The sequence below is a fragment of the Dendrobates tinctorius genome, unplaced genomic scaffold, assembly GCF_039654945.1.
Source record: "Dendrobates tinctorius isolate UK_male_01 unplaced genomic scaffold, ASM3965494v1 ptg000101l, whole genome shotgun sequence".
Taxonomy (NCBI): domain Eukaryota; kingdom Metazoa; phylum Chordata; class Amphibia; order Anura; family Dendrobatidae; genus Dendrobates; species Dendrobates tinctorius.
The window spans coordinates 736751-756357 of NW_027361769.1; the positions used below are offsets into that span (position 1 = coordinate 736751).

A 19607-nucleotide genomic window follows, 5' to 3' on the forward strand; every position below is an offset into this window, starting at 1 on the left:
CATGCTACATACATACTACATGCTACATACATACTACATATATACTACATGCATGCTACATACATACTACATATATACTACATGCATGCTACATACATACTACATACATGCTACATACATACTACATATATACTACATGCATGCTACATACATACTACATATATACTACATGCATGCTACATACATACTACATGCTACATACATACTACATATATACTACATGCATGCTACATACATACTACATGCTACATACATACTACATGCTACATACATACTACATATATACTACATGCATGCTACATACATACTACATGCTACATACATACTACATGCTACATACATACTACATATATACTACATGCATGCTACATACATACTACATGCTACATACATACTACATATATACTACATGCATGCTACATACATACTACATGCTACATACATACTACATATATACTACATGCATGCTACATACATACTACATGCTACATACATACTACATATATACTACATGCATGCTACATACATACTACATGCTACATACATACTACATATATACTACATGCATGCTACATACATACTACATGCTACATACATACTACATATATACTACATGCATGCTACATACATACTACATGCTACATACATACTACATATATACTACATGCATACTACATATATACTACATGCTACATACATACTACATATATACTACATGCATGCTACATACATACTACATGCTACATACATACTACATATATACTACATGCATGCTACATACATACTACATGCTACATACTACATATATACTACATGCATGCTACATACATACTACATGCTACATACATACTACATACTACATACATACTACATATATACTACATACATACTACATACATACTACATACATGCTACATACATGCTACATACATACTACATACATACTACATGCATGCTACAAACATACTACATACATGCTACATACATACTACATACATACTACATACATACCACATATATACTACATACATGCTACATACATACTACATACATGCTACATACATACTACATACATACTACATACATACCACATATATACTACATACATGCTACATACATACTACATACATACTACATACATGCTACATACATACTACATATATACTACATGCATGCTACATACATACTACATATATACTACATGCATGCTACATACATACTGCATGCTACATGCATGCTACATACATACTACATACATACTACATGCATGCTACATACATACTACATATATACTACATGCATGCTACATACATACTACATACATGCTACATACATACTACATATATACTACATGCATGCTACATACATACTACATATATACTACATGCATGCTACATACATACTACATGCTACATACATACTACATATATACTACATGCATGCTACATACATACTACATATATACTACATGCATGCTACATACATACTACATACATGCTACATACATACTACATATATACTACATGCATGCTACATACATACTACATATATACTACATGCATGCTACATACATACTACATGCTACATACATACTACATATATACTACATGCATGCTACATACATACTACATGCTACATACATACTACATGCTACATACATACTACATATATACTACATGCATGCTACATACATACTACATGCTACATACATACTACATGCTACATACATACTACATATATACTACATGCATGCTACATACATACTACATGCTACATACATACTACATATATACTACATGCATGCTACATACATACTACATGCTACATACATACTACATATATACTACATGCATGCTACATACATACTACATGCTACATACATACTACATATATACTACATGCATGCTACATACATACTACATGCTACATACATACTACATATATACTACATGCATGCTACATACATACTACATGCTACATACATACTACATATATACTACATGCATGCTACATACATACTACATGCTACATACATACTACATATATACTACATGCATGCTACATACATACTACATGCTACATACATACTACATGCTACATACATACTACATATATACTACATACATACTACATACATGCTACATACATGCTACATACATACTACATACATACTACATGCATGCTACATACATACTACATACATGCTACATACATACTACATACATACTACATACATACCACATATATACTACATACATGCTACATACATACTACATACATGCTACATACATACTACATACATACTACATACATACCACATATATACTACATACATGCTACATACATACTACATACATACTACATACATGCTACATACATACTACATATATACTACATGCATGCTACATACATACTACATATATACTACATGCATGCTACATACATACTGCATGCTACATGCATGCTACATACATACTACATACATACTACATGCATGCTACATACATACTACATACATACTACATACATGCTACATACATACTACATGCTACATACATACCACATACATACTACATACATGCTACATACATACTACATGCTACATACATACTACATATATACTACATACATGCTACATACATGCTACATACATGCTACATACATACTACATACATACTACATATATTCCCACACAGCAATGGCATAAAGTGAGACTAGGGACTTTTTTTTTTTTAAGTGGCGGAGGAATACAGTGTGGAAGGATACCTACCTTCCGTCATTGGATTCCTGCAGCCCGTAGAGAGCGGCAGCATCAGCTGATGCTGCAGTTCTCTACCCAAGATCGTCGTGGGACACACTCGTGGACTGCTTCGGATCGTGGGTGAGTATTTTTGTGGTTTGTTATGTTAATATTTATTCCGGAAAAGACAATGGCTTCGGGGAACAATGTGACAAGTATTGGTAAGTATGTTACTCTATGTTATATGTACTGTATGTCTATGTATGTATTGTATGAATGTATTGTATGTATGTAGTATATATGTGGTATGCATGTAGCATGTAGTATGTATGTAGCATGCATGTAGCATGCAGTATGTATGTAGCATGCATGTAGTATATATGTAGTATGTATGTAGCATGTAGTATGTATGTAGCATGCATGTAGCATGTATGTAGTATGTATGTAGCATGTAGCATGCATGTAGCATGCATGTAGTATGTATGTAGTATGTATGTAGTATGTATGTGGTATGTATGTAGCATGCATGTAGTATGTATGTAGTATATATGTGGTATGTATGTAGCATGTAGTATGTATGTAGCATGCAGTATGTATGTAGCATGCATGTAGTATGTATGTAGTATGTACAGTGGGGAAAAAAAGTATTTAGTCAGTCAGCAATAGTGCAAGTTCCACCACTTAAAAAGATGAGAGGCGTCTGTAATTTACATCATAGGTAGACCTCAACTATGGGAGACAAACTGAGAAAAAAAAATCCAGAAAATCACATTGTCTGTTTTTTTTCATTTTATTTGCATATTATGGTGGAAAATAAGTATTTGGTCAGAAACAAAATTTCATCTCAATACTTTGTGATATATCCTTTGTTGGCAATGACAGAGGTCAAACGTTTTCTGTAAGTCTTCACAAGGTTGCCACACACTGTTGTTGGTATGTTGGCCCATTCCTCCATGCAGATCTCCTCTAGAGCAGTGATGTTTTTGGCTTTTCGCTTGGCAACACAGACTTTCAACTCCCTCCAAAGGTTTTCTATAGGGTTGAGATCTGGAGACTGGCTAGGCCACTCCAGGACCTTGAAATGCTTCTTACGAAGCCACTCCTTCATTGCCCTGGTGGTGTGCTTTGGATCATTGTCATGTTGAAAGACCCAGCCACGTTTCATCTTCAATGCCCTTGCTGATGGAAGGAGGTTTGCACTCAAAATCTCACGATACATGGCCCCATTCATTCTTTCATGTACCCGGATCAGTCGTCCTGGCCCCTTTGCAGAGAAACAGCCCCAAAGCATGATGTTTCCACCACCATGCTTTACAGTAGGTATGGTGTTTGATGGATGCAACTCAGTATTCTTTTTCCTCCAAACACGACAAGTTGTGTTTCTACCAAACAGTTCCAGTTTGGTTTCATCAGACCATAGGACATTCTCCCAAAACTCCTCTGGATCATCCAAATGCTCTCTAGCAAACTTCAGACGGGCCCGGACATGTACAGGCTTAAGCAGTGGGACACGTCTGGCACTGCAGGATCTGAGTCCATGGTGGCGTAGTGTGTTACTTATGGTAGGCCTTGCTACATTGGTCCCAGCTCTCTGCAGTTCATTCACTAGGTCCCCCCGCGTGGTTCTGGGATTTTTGCTCACCGTTCTTGTGATCATTCTGACCCCACGGGGTGGGATTTTGCATGGAGCACCAGATCGAGGGAGATTATCAGTGGTCTTGTATGTCTTCCATTTTCTAATTATTGCTCCCACAGTTGATTTCTTCACTCCAAGCTAGTTGGCTATTGCAGATTCAGTCTTCCCAGCCTGGTGCAGGGCTACAATTTTGTTTCTGGTGTCCTTTGACAGCTCTTTGGTCTTCACCATAGTGGAGTTTGGAGTCAGACTGTTTGAGGGTGTGCACAGGTGTCTTTTTATACTGATAACAAGTTTAAACAGGTGCCATTACTACAGGTAATGAGTGGAGGAAAGAGGAGACTCTTAAAGAAGAAGTTACAGGTCTGTGAGAGCCAGAAATCTTGATTGCTTGTTTCTGACCAAATACTTATTTTCCACCATAATATGCAAATAAAATGAAAAAAAAACAGACAATGTGATTTTCTGGATTTTTTTTTCTCAGTTTGTCTCCCATAGTTGAGGTCTACCTAAGATGTAAATTACAGATGCCTCTCATCTTTTTAAGTGGTGGAACTTGCACTATTGCTGACTGACTAAATACTTTTTTTCCCCACTGTATGTTGCATGTAGTATTTATGTAGTATGAATGTAGCATGTATGTAGTATGTAGTATGAATGTAGCATGTATGTAGTATGTATGTAGTATGCATGTTGTATGTATGTAGCATGTATGTAGCATGTAATTTTTATTTTTTTTTTTACATTCAACACATTAGCCGGATGATGGGACTACTACTGTCCCATCATTGGCTAATGTGTCAATCACTGTCATGGTAGCAGGCATCGCCCGATGGGACTTGTAGTCCCATCGGACGATGCCTGCACAGACCCCCGAAGCCTGCACAGACCACCGGCAGGCCGGCACAGCCCCCCGGAGCCTGCACAGACCACCGGCAGGCCGGCACAGCCCCCCGGCAGGCCGGCACAGCCCCCCGGAGCCTGCACAGACCACCGGCAGGCCGGCACAGCCCCCCGGCAGGCCGGCACAGCCCACCGGAGCCTGCACAGCCCCCCGGCAGGCCGGCACAGACCACCGGAGCCTGCACAGACCCCCTGGCAGGCCGGCACAGCCCCCCGAAAGGCCCGTACAGACCCCAGAGAGGCTGTACAAGGCAAAAACAGGGTTTTTCTTATTCCGATACCGGAAGTCCCATAGACTTGAATGGGACTTCCGGTATCGGAATCGGCGATACCGATACTTTTTTTAAAGATCGGCCGATCCATTCCGATACGATACTTTGAAGTATCGGACGGTATCGCTCAACTCTAATTGTGACAAGAAAGCAATTAGGAATAGGCGGTAATCTTTGAAGGGAATCAATGAGGTGGGAGGATAACTTTATTTGCCTTTTTTATCATCAGTGCGTTTTATTTATGTGCTATTGTTTACATGCTTTTATTAATCTGCTTTTTATTATTAATATGGGTTCTTGCTTTTTATTGGTCTTTTTATTGGTATACTAACCTGTTATTAATTTGTATTTATTTTTTTATCTATATATATTTTTTGCTCCTTTTTGCATATTTTATACACTTAAAACATGGTTAGCTCATGCTGTTTTATCTTATGTTTTATATGGGTTGTTTTTATTTTCTTTTTGATTGTAATATATTATGTCATTTTTTTTGTAACATGTGACTATCATTATAACATGTGACTGTTGTGACTATTGTGATTGGCTGCTTCCCATTTATATACTCCATCCCCTATGTCATTAATAAAAATCCACCTGATGAAGACGGATCCTCCGTCGAAACGCGTAGTGGTTTAACCCCATCTCTCGTCTGAGTCTCTTTCCTGTGCTCCTAAGACCGTTTTCCATTTTCTTATCTAAGAAGGTATGACAGAGTTTGGCTGAATGCCCCCTGCCTCAAAGTACTCGATAGTATGGGGCGGCCTAGTTACTCCGATACTTACATGCCTAATAATGGGGTCTGGGCTGCAATGTATGAAGGTCTATTAGGCCGGGCCAGAGGCAGCGTCCAATAAGTTACCTTATAACGCCCCCATACACATTAGACTAAAGTTCCATGAAAGCACTGATTTCGGGGGGGTTTGGCCGACCATATAATGTATTTGGGGGCCTCCCGACAGATGATGTCAGGGCAGAGAAGGATCTGAGATCCTGAATTTCAGAGGATAATCCGTTTGTTCTTCCTGTAGATAATCCTCCTCTAGAGGAGTCTGGAGGCGACTCTCTCATACAGACCACAGGAAAGCTGGAATATTTGTGTGTATGGGGGAGTCGGGAGAGATCGCCGTCTGCCAAATGACCGTTCAGCCAACTCTGATCTCATGTGTATGGGGCCGTTAGTATTACACTGACAGGCAGTGATGATACACGGCACTACAGTAGTACAGGGCATCACCGGAGCCATCAGAGGCTTGTATGTTGTATGATCGCACTGATCAGAAAGGTTTAAAAAAGGTTTAAAGTGGAAAAAATATCTCAGTTTCAGCAACAAGAAACATCCATCACTATATGGAAAGCAGAGTCACTGCACAATGTTAGTTACGTCACGTCCATAACTACTTTATTATACTCTATTATCCTGTACACAGTGGAGTAGATAGAAATCACAGATCCCACAGCAATAGCTGGAATTGGACCCTCCAACGTAAAAGAAAAAAAAATCTATCTATATATATATATACACTGTTCCAAAAAAATAAAGGGAACACTTAAACAACAGAATATAACTCCAAGTAAATCAAACTTCTGTGAAATCAAACTGTCCACTTAGGAAGCAACACTGATTGACAATCAATTTCACATGCTGTTATGCAAATGGAATAGACAACAGATGGAAATTATTGGCAATTATCAAGACACCCTCAATAAAGGAGTGGTTCTGCAGGTGGGGACCACAGACCACATCTCAGTACCAATGCTTTCTAGCTGATGTTTTGGTCACTTTTGAATGTTGGTTGTGCTTTCACACTCGTGGTAGCATGAGACGGACTCTACAACCCACACAAGTGGCTCAGGTAGTGCAGCTCATCCAGGATGGCACATCAATGCGAGCTGTGGCAAGAAGGTTTGCTGTGTCTGTCAGCGTAGTGTCCAAAGGCTGGAGGCGCTACCAGGAAACAGACCAGTACACCAGGAGACATGGAGGGGGCTGTAGGAGGGCAACAACCCAGCAGAAGGACCGCTACCTCCACCTTTGTGCAAGAGGAAAAAGGAGCACTGCCAGAGCCCTGCAAAATGATCTTCAGCAGGCCACAAATGTGCATGTGTCTGCACAAATGGTTAGAAACTGACTCCATGAGGATGGTCTGAGTGCCCGACCTCCACAGATGGGGGTTGTGCTCACAGCCCAACACCGTACAGGACGCTTGGCATTTGCCACAGAACACCAGGATTGGGAAATTCACCACTGGCGCCCTGTGCTCTTAGATGAAAGCAGGTTCACACTGAGCACATGTGACAGACGTGACAGAGTCTGGAGACGCCGTGGAGAGCGATCTGCTGCCTGCAACATCCTTCAGCATGACCGGTTTGGCAGTGGTCAGTAATGGTGTGGGGTGGCATTTCTTTGGAGGCCACACGATGTTGGGCTGTGAGCACAACCCCCATGGAGACACAATTGTGCCTTTACCTGGAGATAAATTCCCAGTGGGGGCAATTTCCAAAATGCAATAACTTAAGTGGGGAATTCAGCTCTTTTCACACTTAAGGGATCTGTATATGGAGTCTACAAACTACAGTGGGGGAAATAAGGATTTGTTACGCTGCCAATTTTGGGGTAAAGTCACATTTTTGTGAGGAAAAAAAGTAAAATTGTCATTTTTTCCTTCCACATTGCTTAAATTCCTGTCACACTATCCGAATTCAGATATTGTCCTGGTCAGAAAAGAGAAAACAGGGAGCGAAAGGGTTAATAGGACTCACAGGAGGAACCGGCCCAGAAAGCAGAAGATCCAGGAGTGTCCGCGACATATATGACTGCTCTGTGTACAGGACCTGTGATGAGGTCACAGGAGGGGAGGAGTCAGGGGGTCACATGATCAGGGGCCTCAGTGTGTGCAGGACTCAGTGTGCTGGAGCGCTCCCGATAATCAGCTGCGTGTGTCGCGCTGTGTGATAGTCACAGCACCTGCATGGAGAGCGACACATGCAGCTGATTATCGGGAGCGCTCCAGGGATCCGGGGTCCCGATGCAGCTATTCGGTAAGCGATATTAGCCAATAACAACTTCTCCGACGATATTCGCTCATCTCTAGTAATAACAACTCAAAGAAATTCACCAAACTTTTCATTAAGTTTAATAGTAAGACCCTATTAAATATTGAGCACCAGCGGGACAAACCCCTAAGGCTAGTTTCACACTACCGTTTTTTGCCAGCAGCAAAGCCCCGCCCCCTCCGGTCATCTCCGCTTAGTATCGCACATGGCTGCACGCGATCTGCACACCCTATTTTTAGCATAGGGTGCGCAGACCGTGCGCTGACCATGCGCTAGTAGAATTCAGCATGCGCTGCGCCCTTTTGACGGTGCTCCGAGCACGCCAAAATGCAACATGGTGCATTCGGCGCGCACTGGCGTACCGTCAAAAGGGCGAAGCGCACGCAAAATTATACTAGCGCACGGTCAGCGCACGGTCTGCACACCCTATGCTAAAGATAGGGTGTGCAGATCACATGCAGCCGTGTGCGATACTAGGCGGAGATTACCGGAGGGGGCGGGCAGGGGGCAGGGCTTAGTGGCGGCGTGCGCTGCTGGCAAAAAACGCTAGTGTGAAACTAGCCTAAGATGACACATGTCCTTTGTATTTTAGGCAAAAATAATAATAAAAATATATATAGACTTTTTACAATTTTATACTTGCAAAAAGGAAAAAGCGGCGATGCAAAACTTTGGGCACTCTTGGAGATTTGTGTACTGAGATAATTTTGACCAAGATTTCACATTTTAAATGGCTTGTTAGGGTTATGGTGAGATCACATGGTGACCAGGAGCTACAGTCTGAGGAAAGGGCTAAAAAAGCCTTCACTAGACCCCTGTACAGCTGTATAATGAGGCCCAGGCTTTATAGTGAAGGGACAGGAGTGAGGGCCTGCCTGTGACCAGGAGCTACAGACTGAGGAAAGGGCTAAAAAGGCTTCATTAGACCCCTGTACAGCTGTATAATGAGACCCAGGCTTTATAGTGAAGGGACAGGAGTGAGGGCCTGTGCCCAGGAGCTACAGTCTGAGGAAAGGGCTAAAAAGCCTTCACTAGACCCCTGTACAGCTATATAATGAGGCCCAGGCTTTATAATGAAGGGACAGGAGTGAGGGCCTGATCCCAGGAGCTACAGTCTGAGGAAAGAGCTAAAAAGCCTTCACTAGACCCCTGTACAGCTGTATAATGAGGCCGAGGCTTTATAGTGAAGGGACAGGAGTGAGGGCCTGTTCCCAGGAGCTACAGTCTGAGGAAAGGGCTAAAAAGCCTTCACTAGACCCCTGTACAGCTGTATAATGAGGCCCAGGCTTTATAATGAAGGGACAGGAGTGAGGGCCTGTTCCCAGGAGCTACAGTCTGAGGATACGGCTAAAAAACCTTCACTAGACCCCTGTACAGCTGTATAATGAGGCCCAGGCTTTATAATGAAGGGACAGGAGTGAGTGCCTGTTCCCAGGAGCTACAGTCTGAGGAAAGAGCTAAAAAGCCTTCACTAGACCCCTGTACAGCTGTATAATGAGGCCCAGGCTTTATAGTGAAGGGACAGGAGAGAGGGCCTATGCCCAGGAGCTACAGTCTGAGGAAAGGGCTAAAAAGCCTTAACTAGACCCCTGTACAGCTGTATAATGAGGCCCAGGATTTATAGTGAAGGGACAGGAGTGAGGGTCTGTGCCCAGGAGCTACAGTCTGAGAAAAGGGCTAAAAAGCCTTCACTAGACCCCTGTACAGCTGTATAATGAGGCCCAGGCTTTATAGTGAAGGGACAGGAGTGAGGGCCTGTTCCCAGGAGCTACAGTCTGAGTAAAGGGCTAAAAAGCCTTCACTAGACCCCTGTACAGCTGTATAATGAGGCCCAGGATTTATAGTGAAGGGACAGGAGTGAGGGTCTGTGCCCAGGAGCTACAGTCTGAGAAAAGGGCTAAAAAGCCTTCACTAGACCCCTGTACAGCTGTATAATGAGGCCCAGGCTTTATAGTGAAGGGACAGGAGTGAGGGCCTGTTCCCAGGAGCTACAGTCTGAGTAAAGGGCTAAAAAGCCTTCACTAGACCCCTGTACAGCTGTATAATGAGGCCCAGGCTTTATAGTGAAGGGACAGGAGTGAGGACATGTGCCCAGGAGCTACAGTCAGAGGAAAGAGCTAAAAAGCCTTCACTAGACCCCTGTACAGCTGTATAATGAGGCCCAGGCTTTATAGTGAAGGGACAGGATTGAGGGCCTGATCCCAGGAGCTACAGTCTGAGAAAAGGGCTAAAAAGCCTTCACTAGACCCCTGTACAGCTGTATAATGAGGCCCAGGCTTTATAGTGAAGGGACTGGAGTGAGGGCCTGATCCCAGGAGCTACAGTCTGAGGAAAGGGCTAAAAAGCCTTCACTAGACCCCTGTACAGCTGTATAATGAGGCCCAGGCTTTATAGTGAAGGGACAGGAGTGAGGGCCTGTGCCCAGGAGCTACAGTCTGAGTAAAGGGCTAAAGAGCCTTCACTAGACCCCTGTACAGCTGTATAATGAGGCCCAGGCTTTATAGAGAAGGGACAGGAGTGAGGGCCTGTTCCCAGGAGCTACAGTCTGAGTAAAGAGCTAAAAAGCCTTCACTAGACCCCTGTACAGCTGTATAATGAGGCCCAGGCTTTATAGTGAAGGGACAGGAGTGAAGGCCTGTTCCCAGGAGCTACAGTCTGAGGAAAGGGCTAAAAAGCCTTCACTAGACCCCTGTACAGCTGTATAATGAGGCCCAGGCTTTAGGCTGAGTTCACACGTGGCTTTTTTTCGCATTTCCGCAGCGGTTTTAACCGCGCGATTTTGCCGCGAAAACGCGAAAAATAAGCATCCCATGCATTCCTATGGGATTCCGCAATGCGGTGCTAAAGCTGCGGTTTTTACAGCGGCGGAATCGCTTTGCGGTAAAAACCGCAGCATGCTCATTAATTTGCGGAATCGCGGCGATCCCGCACCCATAGGAATGCATTGTTCCGCTTACTTCCCGCATGTGGCTGTGCACACCATGCGGAAAGTAAGCAGAACATTTGCGGATGGTACCCACGGTCCGGAGGAGAGGAGACTGTCCTCCGGGCTTTGGGTACCATATCCCTGTAAAAAATAGAATTTAAAATAAAAAATATTGTTATTCTCACCCTCCGACGTCCCGCGCAGCCTTCCCGCTTCTCTTCACGCTCTCGTTCCCAGTAGTCCTTTGCGAAAATGCTCGCGATGACGTCCGTTCTCGCAGGATCGCGAAGTCTCACGGTCATTCGCGCGACGTCATCGCGAATAACCGCGAGACGTCGCGATCCCGCGAGAACTGACGTCATCGCGGGCATTTTCGCAAAGGATTACTGGGAACGGATGCGCGGGACGTCGGAAGGTGAGAATTAACACTATTTTTTTTTTTTTTTTACATTCTATCTTTTACTACTGATGCTGCATAGGCGGCCTCAGTAGTAAAAAGTTGGTCACACTCGTCAAACACTGTGTTTGACGAGTGTGACCAACCTGTCAATCAGTTCTCCAAGCGATGCTACAGATCGCTTGGAAAACGCTAGCATTCTGCAAGCTAATTACGCTTGCAAAATGCTAGTTTTTCCGCGGGAAAATCGCGGGAATTTAAAATGCGATTTTCCCGCGGACTGGAATTCCGGAATTCTCGCGGTAATTTCCGCGAGAGTTCCGGTACATGTGCACTTAGCCTTATAGTGAAGGGACAGAAGTGAGGGCCTGTTCCCAGGAGCTACAGTCTGAGGAAAGGGCTAAAAAGTCTTCACTAGACCCCTGTACAGCTGTATAATGAGGCCCAGGCTTTATAGTGAAGGGACAGTGTCATGGTCACGTGTGTCTGGTCGCAGATGATGCCACAAGGCGAACCCATAACACACGTGACCCTGGATACAGCGCCTCCAGTGGGGCAAATTTAAATAATAGAACGTGCAGGTGGATACGTCGCCTCCACCTGGCGAATTTAGGAATTACACGTTAATATATACATTTCTGGAAACACCGCCTCCAGTATGGCGAATTTAAATAATAAGGGGGGAACCTGGGAAACTTTAAGAATGGTGGGCCCTGCGATAGGGAATGGGGACATGGAGACCTCCTAAGCTCCCCTGAGCCAGTGTCCCTGCACTCTTAGCATTCCCTATACAGGCTCCGCGCCTGTCGCCGCACGCGAACCTTAAAACCCTGGCTCGCCCTGCGCCTAAACCCTCACTAGGGAATAGGTCGGTGCGGAGACTAATCCCACCACTGCACTAACAACACACATGAGGAAAGAGACAATACAGGGGAAACACCACTTATCTTTGCTCTGATGCGTACGCTCCTAGCAACAGAGCCCACCACCTGTGTGCATCTTCTCCTCCACCCTGATCCATCACCATAACCGGATCCATCACCATCGTGCAGCCTGGGAGCAGAGTCCATCACCACTTGCAGCAGTCCAGTACACAGAGTCCCAAGATGAGTCCAGCCTCTGCCAAGAATCCAAGCATGCTCGAGTCCAGTTCTCAGCAACCAAGTCGAACATGCTGAGTGCAACTCTCTTCCAAGTCGCCACTCCTCTAAGCCATGCCCGCACTTCCCACCGACACCATAAACTGCGACTCCACCAGGCCATGCCAGTCCTTCCTGCAGACACCATTAGCTGGCAATCGTTCTCTCTGGCTGACTGCGCAGGACTCTTATCCAGCTCCATCCTTCCACCAGGCTCTCCAACAACTCAGCAAGAAATATCACCAGCAGTGAGTGAACACCCTGAGACCCATTTATAGAGCCCCACACCTGAACCATAATTAAGTGCAACCTAACCTAAGGTGCAATACCACTAACCACCACCGGGGACAGTCAAAACACCTATGAACTTAACCAAAGTAAAAAAAGTTCACTTTGTGCTTTTAATACCGCCAGATCCAACAGTGGATCATGACAGTACCCCCTCCTTAATGAGGGGCCTCTGGACCCTCAAGACCACCCCTCATTAGGGAAACACCTACAGCGGGGACGCCCAGACCCTGAGTTCACCCCACCACTACCTGACACTTCAGGTTTATGACAAACACCGCTGATATTGGCAATAAAGTTCCTTTTGGAGGCACCACTCATCTCCACAGCGCCGACCTGGGGAACGAGTTAATGTATGTGTATGTTTGCTCAGAGCTGATCAGACTCCACAACACATTTCCACAAGATGTTTTTTGGTGGCACCCATACATGCTCGTTCACACACAGGTCCGGACCTGAACGTTTATTGCACACATACATTTGTCATTTTTTGGTGAACTCACTCTGGACTTGACAACAGAGGCGTCCCCCTGTGTCACCACACTCACACCCCCGCTATTCACCAAGGGACACCACCCTCCAACCCTTTCACCATGAGGACTGCGCCTCCCAGGGTTGGTTAATGGCGAGGGTAGAGATTTGTCCCTACTCCCCCACAGCACACCTGCTGCACACACCAGGAGGAGATGGGGACCGGGAAATGGAGGAAATATACTCTCGCTGGTCGCCTCCACACGACCAGGAGGGCGGCTTCTTCGATGGTATGAAGATTTGGCGTAAAACCCCGCGGACTATCACACCAGTCAGCTCATCACAGGGGCGCACCCCTTCACCCCGGGGAACCCCAGGCAGCTCCGTGGGGCACCATTCCTCCCACCTGCCTGGGTGCGCCCACCTGCATGAACCAGTCCTGCTCCCCAGCAGCGACTCTAGGGGGTTTTAGTACCATAGCCGCAGGAATATGGAGGAAAATATATATACTCGCTGGTCGACTCCACACGACCAGGAGGGGCGGCATCGAAGATTTGGCATGAGCCCCGCGGACTATTCACCAATCTGCTCACTACAGGGATGTACCCCTTTACCTCGGGGAATACCAGGCAGCACCATGGGGCACCATTCCTCCCACCTGCCTGGGTACGTCCCCTGTAAGAGCAAGTCCCGCTCCCCAGCAGCGACTCTAGGGGCTTTTGCCAGACCGCAGCCGCCATTTTTGTTTCTCTGGTTATCTGAGCAGAGGCCCCAGACCCTGATAACTGCTGCTGCAGCGGCTTAAACACACCTTGCCGCTCCCCACTGCACCTCAGTGAGGACTGGCAGCAATTACCACAGGTCTCCACATGGCCAAAGCTCACCAGAAAAAAAAAGTAAGGGCTGGTGATAATGTCACGATCACGTGTGTCAGGTCGCAGATGATGCCGCAAGGCGAACCCATAACACACGTGACCCTGGATACACCGCCTCCAGTGGGGCGAATTTAAATAATAGAACGTGCAGGTGGATACGTCGCCTCCACCTGGCGAATTTAGGAATTACACGTTAATATATACATTTCTGGAAACACCGCCTCCAGTACGGCGAATTTAAATAATAAGGGGGGAACCTGGGAAACTTTAACAATGGTGGGCCCTGCGATAGGGAATGGGGACATGGAGACCTCCTAAGCTCCCCTGAGCCAGTGTCCCTGCACTCCTAGCATTCCCTATACAGGCTCCGCGCCTGTCGCCGCACGCGAACCTTAAAACCCTGGCTCGCCCTGCACCTAAACCCTCACTAGGGAATAGGTTGGTGCGGAGACTAATCCCACCACTGCACTAACAACACACATGAGGAAAGAGACAATACAGGGGAAACACCACTTATCTTTGCTCTGATGCGTACGCTCCTAGCAACAGAGCCCACCACCTGTGTGCATCTTCTCCTCCACCCTGATCCATCACCATAACCGGATCCATCACCATCGTGCAGCCTGGGAGCAGAGTCCATCACCACTTGCAGCAGTCCAGTACACAGTCCCAAGATGAGTCCAGCCTCTGCCAAGAATCCAAGCATGCTCGAGTCCAGTTCTCAGCAACCAAGTCGAACATGCTGAGTGCAACTCTCTTCCAAGTCGCCACTCCTCTAAGCCATGCCCGCACTTCCCGCCGACACCATAAACTGCGACTCCACCAGGCCATGCCAGTCCTTCCTGCAGACACCATTAGCTGGCAATCGTTCTCTCTGGCTGACTGCGCAGGACTCTTATCCAGCTCCATCCTTCCACCAGGCTCTCCAACAACTCAGCAAGAAATATCACCAGCAGTGAGTGAACACCCTGAGACCCATTTATAGAGCCCCACACCTGAACCATAATTAAGTGCAACCTAACCTAAGGTGCAATACCACTAACCACCACCGGGGACAGTCAAAACACCTATGAACTTAACCAAAGTAAAAAAAGTTCACTTTGTGCTTTTAATACCGCCAGATCCAACACTGGATCATGACAGACAGTAGTGAGGGCCTGTTCCCAGGAGCTGCAGTCTGAGGAAAGGGCTAAAAAGCCTTCACTAGACCCCTGTACAGCTGTATAATGAGGCCCAGGCTTTATAGTGAAGGGACAGTAGTGAGGGCCTGTTCCCAGGAGCTGCAGTATGAGGAAAGGGCTAAAAAGCCTTCACTAGACCCCTGTACAGCTGTATAATGAGGCCTGGCTTTATAGTGAAGGGACAGGAGTGAGGGCCTGTTCCCAGGAGCTACAGTCTGAGGAAAGAGCAAAAAAGCCTTCACTAGACCCCTGTACAGCTGTATAATGAGGCCCAGGCTTTATAGTGAAGGGACAGTAGTGAGGGCCTGTTCCCAGGAGCTGCAGTCTGAGGAAAGGGCTAAAAAACCTTCACTAGACCCCTGTACAGCTGTATAATGAGGTCCAGGCTTTATAGTGAAGGGACAGGAGTGAGGGCCTGTTCCCAGGAGCTACATTCTGAGGATAGGGCTAAAAAACCTTCACTAGACCCCTGCACAGCTGTATAATGAGACCCAGGCTTTATAATAAAGGGACAGGAGTGAGTGCCTGTTCCCAGGAGCTACAGTCTGAGGAAAGGGCTAAAAAGCCTTCACTAGACCCGTGTACAGCTGTATAATGAGGCCCAGGCTTTATAGTGAAGGGACAGGAGTGAGGGTCTGTTCCCAGGAGCTACAGTCTGAGGAAAGAGCTAAAAAGCCTTCACTAGACCCCTGTACAGCTGTATAATGAGGCCCAGGCTTTATAGTGAAGGGACAGGAGTGAGGGTCTGTTCCCAGGAGCTACAGTCTGAGGAAAGAGCTAAAAAGCCTTCACTAGACCCCTGTACAGCTGTATAATGAGGCCCAGGCTTTATAGTGAAGGGACAGGAGTGAGAGCCTGTTCCCAGGAGCTACAGTCTGAGGAAAGGGCTAAAAAGCCTTCACTAGACCCCTGTACAGCTGTATAATGAGGCCCAGGCTTTATAGTGAAGGGACAGGAGTGAGGGCCTGTTCCCAGGAGCTACAGTCTGAGGAAAGGGCTAAAAAGCCTTCACTAGACCCCTGTACAGCTGTATAATGAGGCCCAGGCTTTATAGTGAAGGGACAGGAGTGAGGGTCTGTTCTCAGGAGCTGCAGTCTGAGGAAAGGGCTAAAAAGCCTTCACTAGACCCCTGTACAGCTGTATAATGAGGCCCAGGCTTTATAGTGAAGGGACAGGAGTGAGAGCCTGTTCCCAGGAGCTACAGTCTGAGGAAAGGGCTAAAAAGCCTTCACTAGACCCCTGTACAGCTGTATAATGAGGCCCAGGCTTTATAGTGAAGGGACAGGAGTGAGGGCCTGTTCCCAGGAGCTACAGTCTGAGGAAAGGGCTAAAAAGCCTTCACTAGACCCCTGTACAGCTGTATAATGAGGCCCAGGCTTTATAGTGAAGGGACAGGAGTGAGGGCCTGTTCCCAGGAGCTACAGTCTGAGGAAAGGGCTAAAAAGCCTTCACTAGACCCCTGTACAGCTGTATAATGAGGCCCAGGCTTTATAGTGAAGGGACAGGAGTGAGAGCCTGTTCCCAGGAGCTACAGTCTGAGGAAAGAGCTAAAAAGTCTTCACTAGACCCCTGTACAGCTGTATAATGAGGCCCAGGCTTTATAGTGAAGGGACAGGAGTGAGGGCCTGATCCCAGGAGCTACAGTCTGAGGAAAGGGCTAAAAAGCCTTCACTAGACCCCTGTACAGCTGTATAATGAGGCCCAGGCTTTATAGTGAAGGGACGGGAGGGAGAAAAGTGGGGAAAGGAGGAAGAAGAGCCGGACTGCCCATCACTAACCTGCAGAGCCGCACTCCCCTTATATGGCTGCTGTGTGCCCACAGGACCTGTGATGAGGTCACAGGAGGGGAGGAGTCAGGGGTCACATGATATCCGGAGTGAAGACGCTCCATGGAGCCTTCTCAGTCAGTGACATTCCTGCCATTATTTGCCCCTCACTACTGGCACAATTACCCCACGCCGCCTTTTCTACACAGTGTTATGTGTGGAATGTAACGTGTGATTTCTCTGGAGGGAAATAGACCCCACACATGAGGGAATTCTCCCCAGTTACCGGCCGTCTACTATATGGCGGCATATGATTGTGCTATCGACTCCACACCAGGAGCTAAAATGCCCAAATCTCGGTTATTTCCCCCCTTCCAGAGTTCGGCTGAGGCCGGGGTCACACTTGGGAGAAACTCGCCCGAGTCTCGCACCTCAGTGCCCTTGTGGTTTAGCCTCTGTAGGGGAAACGACACCGGCTGTCAGGGACAGGGGGCCCCAACATAAATCCAATATTCGTTGTAAGAAAACCCAACCTGATGCCGCCATTCGGGGTAACTAATGCTCCGGCAGTCTGCGACAATGTCAGTAATTATATTTTTCCTCACTGATTGCTAGATTTGTGGTAATTTTCCTGGATGATATAGTGAGTTACTCCCGTCCTCTGGAGGAGCATGCTGAGCATGTCAGACAGGTTCTCCAGGGTCTACGTGACAACTATGTATTTGGTAACCTGGAGAAAAGACAATTTGTGGTCCAGCAGGTCCAGTTCTCAGGACATTTGTCTTCTGCATTGGGGTCTCAGATGGACCCCGTTACGGTCCCAGCAGTCCCTTCTTTAGTTTTATCCAAGTGACCTGAAAGTGTTACAGAGATTTCTTGTAGTCGAGAAACTGAGGAACAAACAAGCGAAAAATAGGGTCTCACCTGATAACCAGATATAATGAGAGTAGGGGAGTGTTACACTCACCTGATGGAGTGGCGCCTTTACACCATGCTCAATGCATAAATCAGCTGCTGCAGGACACGGGGCCAAAGACCGAGCAGAAGAGCGGATCCGGGTATAATGTGTCTGTACCCGCGCTGCTGATGGAGACGATCGGAGATGGAGATTTTCCTTAAAAACGTTTATTCAAATAGTTTTTCAAAGTCAACGCGTTTCACAGTCACACAGGACGTCTTCCTCAGGACGAAACCTGAGAGCGGATAAACATGTCAAGCCTGGAACGTTTTATATGCAGTCTTTATAATAATAATAATAATAATAATAATCTTTTTATTTATATAGCGCCAACATATTCCGCAGCACTTTACAGTTTGCACACATTATCATCGCTGTCCCCGATGGGGCTCACAATCTAAATTCCCTATCAGTATGTCTGTCGAATGAAAAAAAAATCACCAACAAAGCACAAAATGTCACAGTTCATGAGAAAGTCCGTCACACAAAGATAAATTATAGTTCATGTAAAAACAAAACATGACTTCCGGTTCCGGCGCCGCCATGTGCAGACACATGTGAGGGAGCTCCTGCTGACCGCCGCAAATACTCTGCATTTACACAGAGCCCTGACTCACAAAAGATACTGGGATAATCGTGAGACCATCCGGGACCGTCCACAACATGGATCGGTTTGTCATGAGAGGCGCAGGGAAGGAGCAGAGGGAGGAGGAGGTCAGAGGAGGCCGGCAGAGTGGGAGCACAGTCATGGTGACGGAGACACAGGCACAAACAGGGCAAGCACATGAGGAGATAGAACGGGAGGAGGAAGCCCCAGAGAAAGAAGGACATTTCAGCCAGGGGGAGACAGTGGAGACAAGAGGCACACTGGAAACGCAGCTACATGCTCATGGCTTATTAAACTTTATACAGCTAGCAAAAGAAATGGCATCATACCTTGCTGAAGACTTTAAGCAGGCAGTGGCGGACATGATCCAATCTACCACTAAAGAGCTGCA

General features: G+C 46.2%; 1 protein-coding gene across 1 annotated transcript in view; it reads right to left on the bottom strand.

The window, feature by feature from the left end:
* The window catches only part of LOC141099693 (oocyte zinc finger protein XlCOF8.4-like), a 28760-nt gene extending 9486 nt beyond the window's left edge, over nt 1-19274 (bottom strand). Inside the window, exon 1 of the mRNA XM_073587653.1 lies at nt 19227-19274. Within this exon, the coding sequence (XP_073443754.1) occupies nt 19227-19274 (48 nt within the window). The remainder of the gene's footprint in view (nt 1-19226) is intronic.
* Nucleotides 19275-19607: the final 333 nt, after the last annotated feature.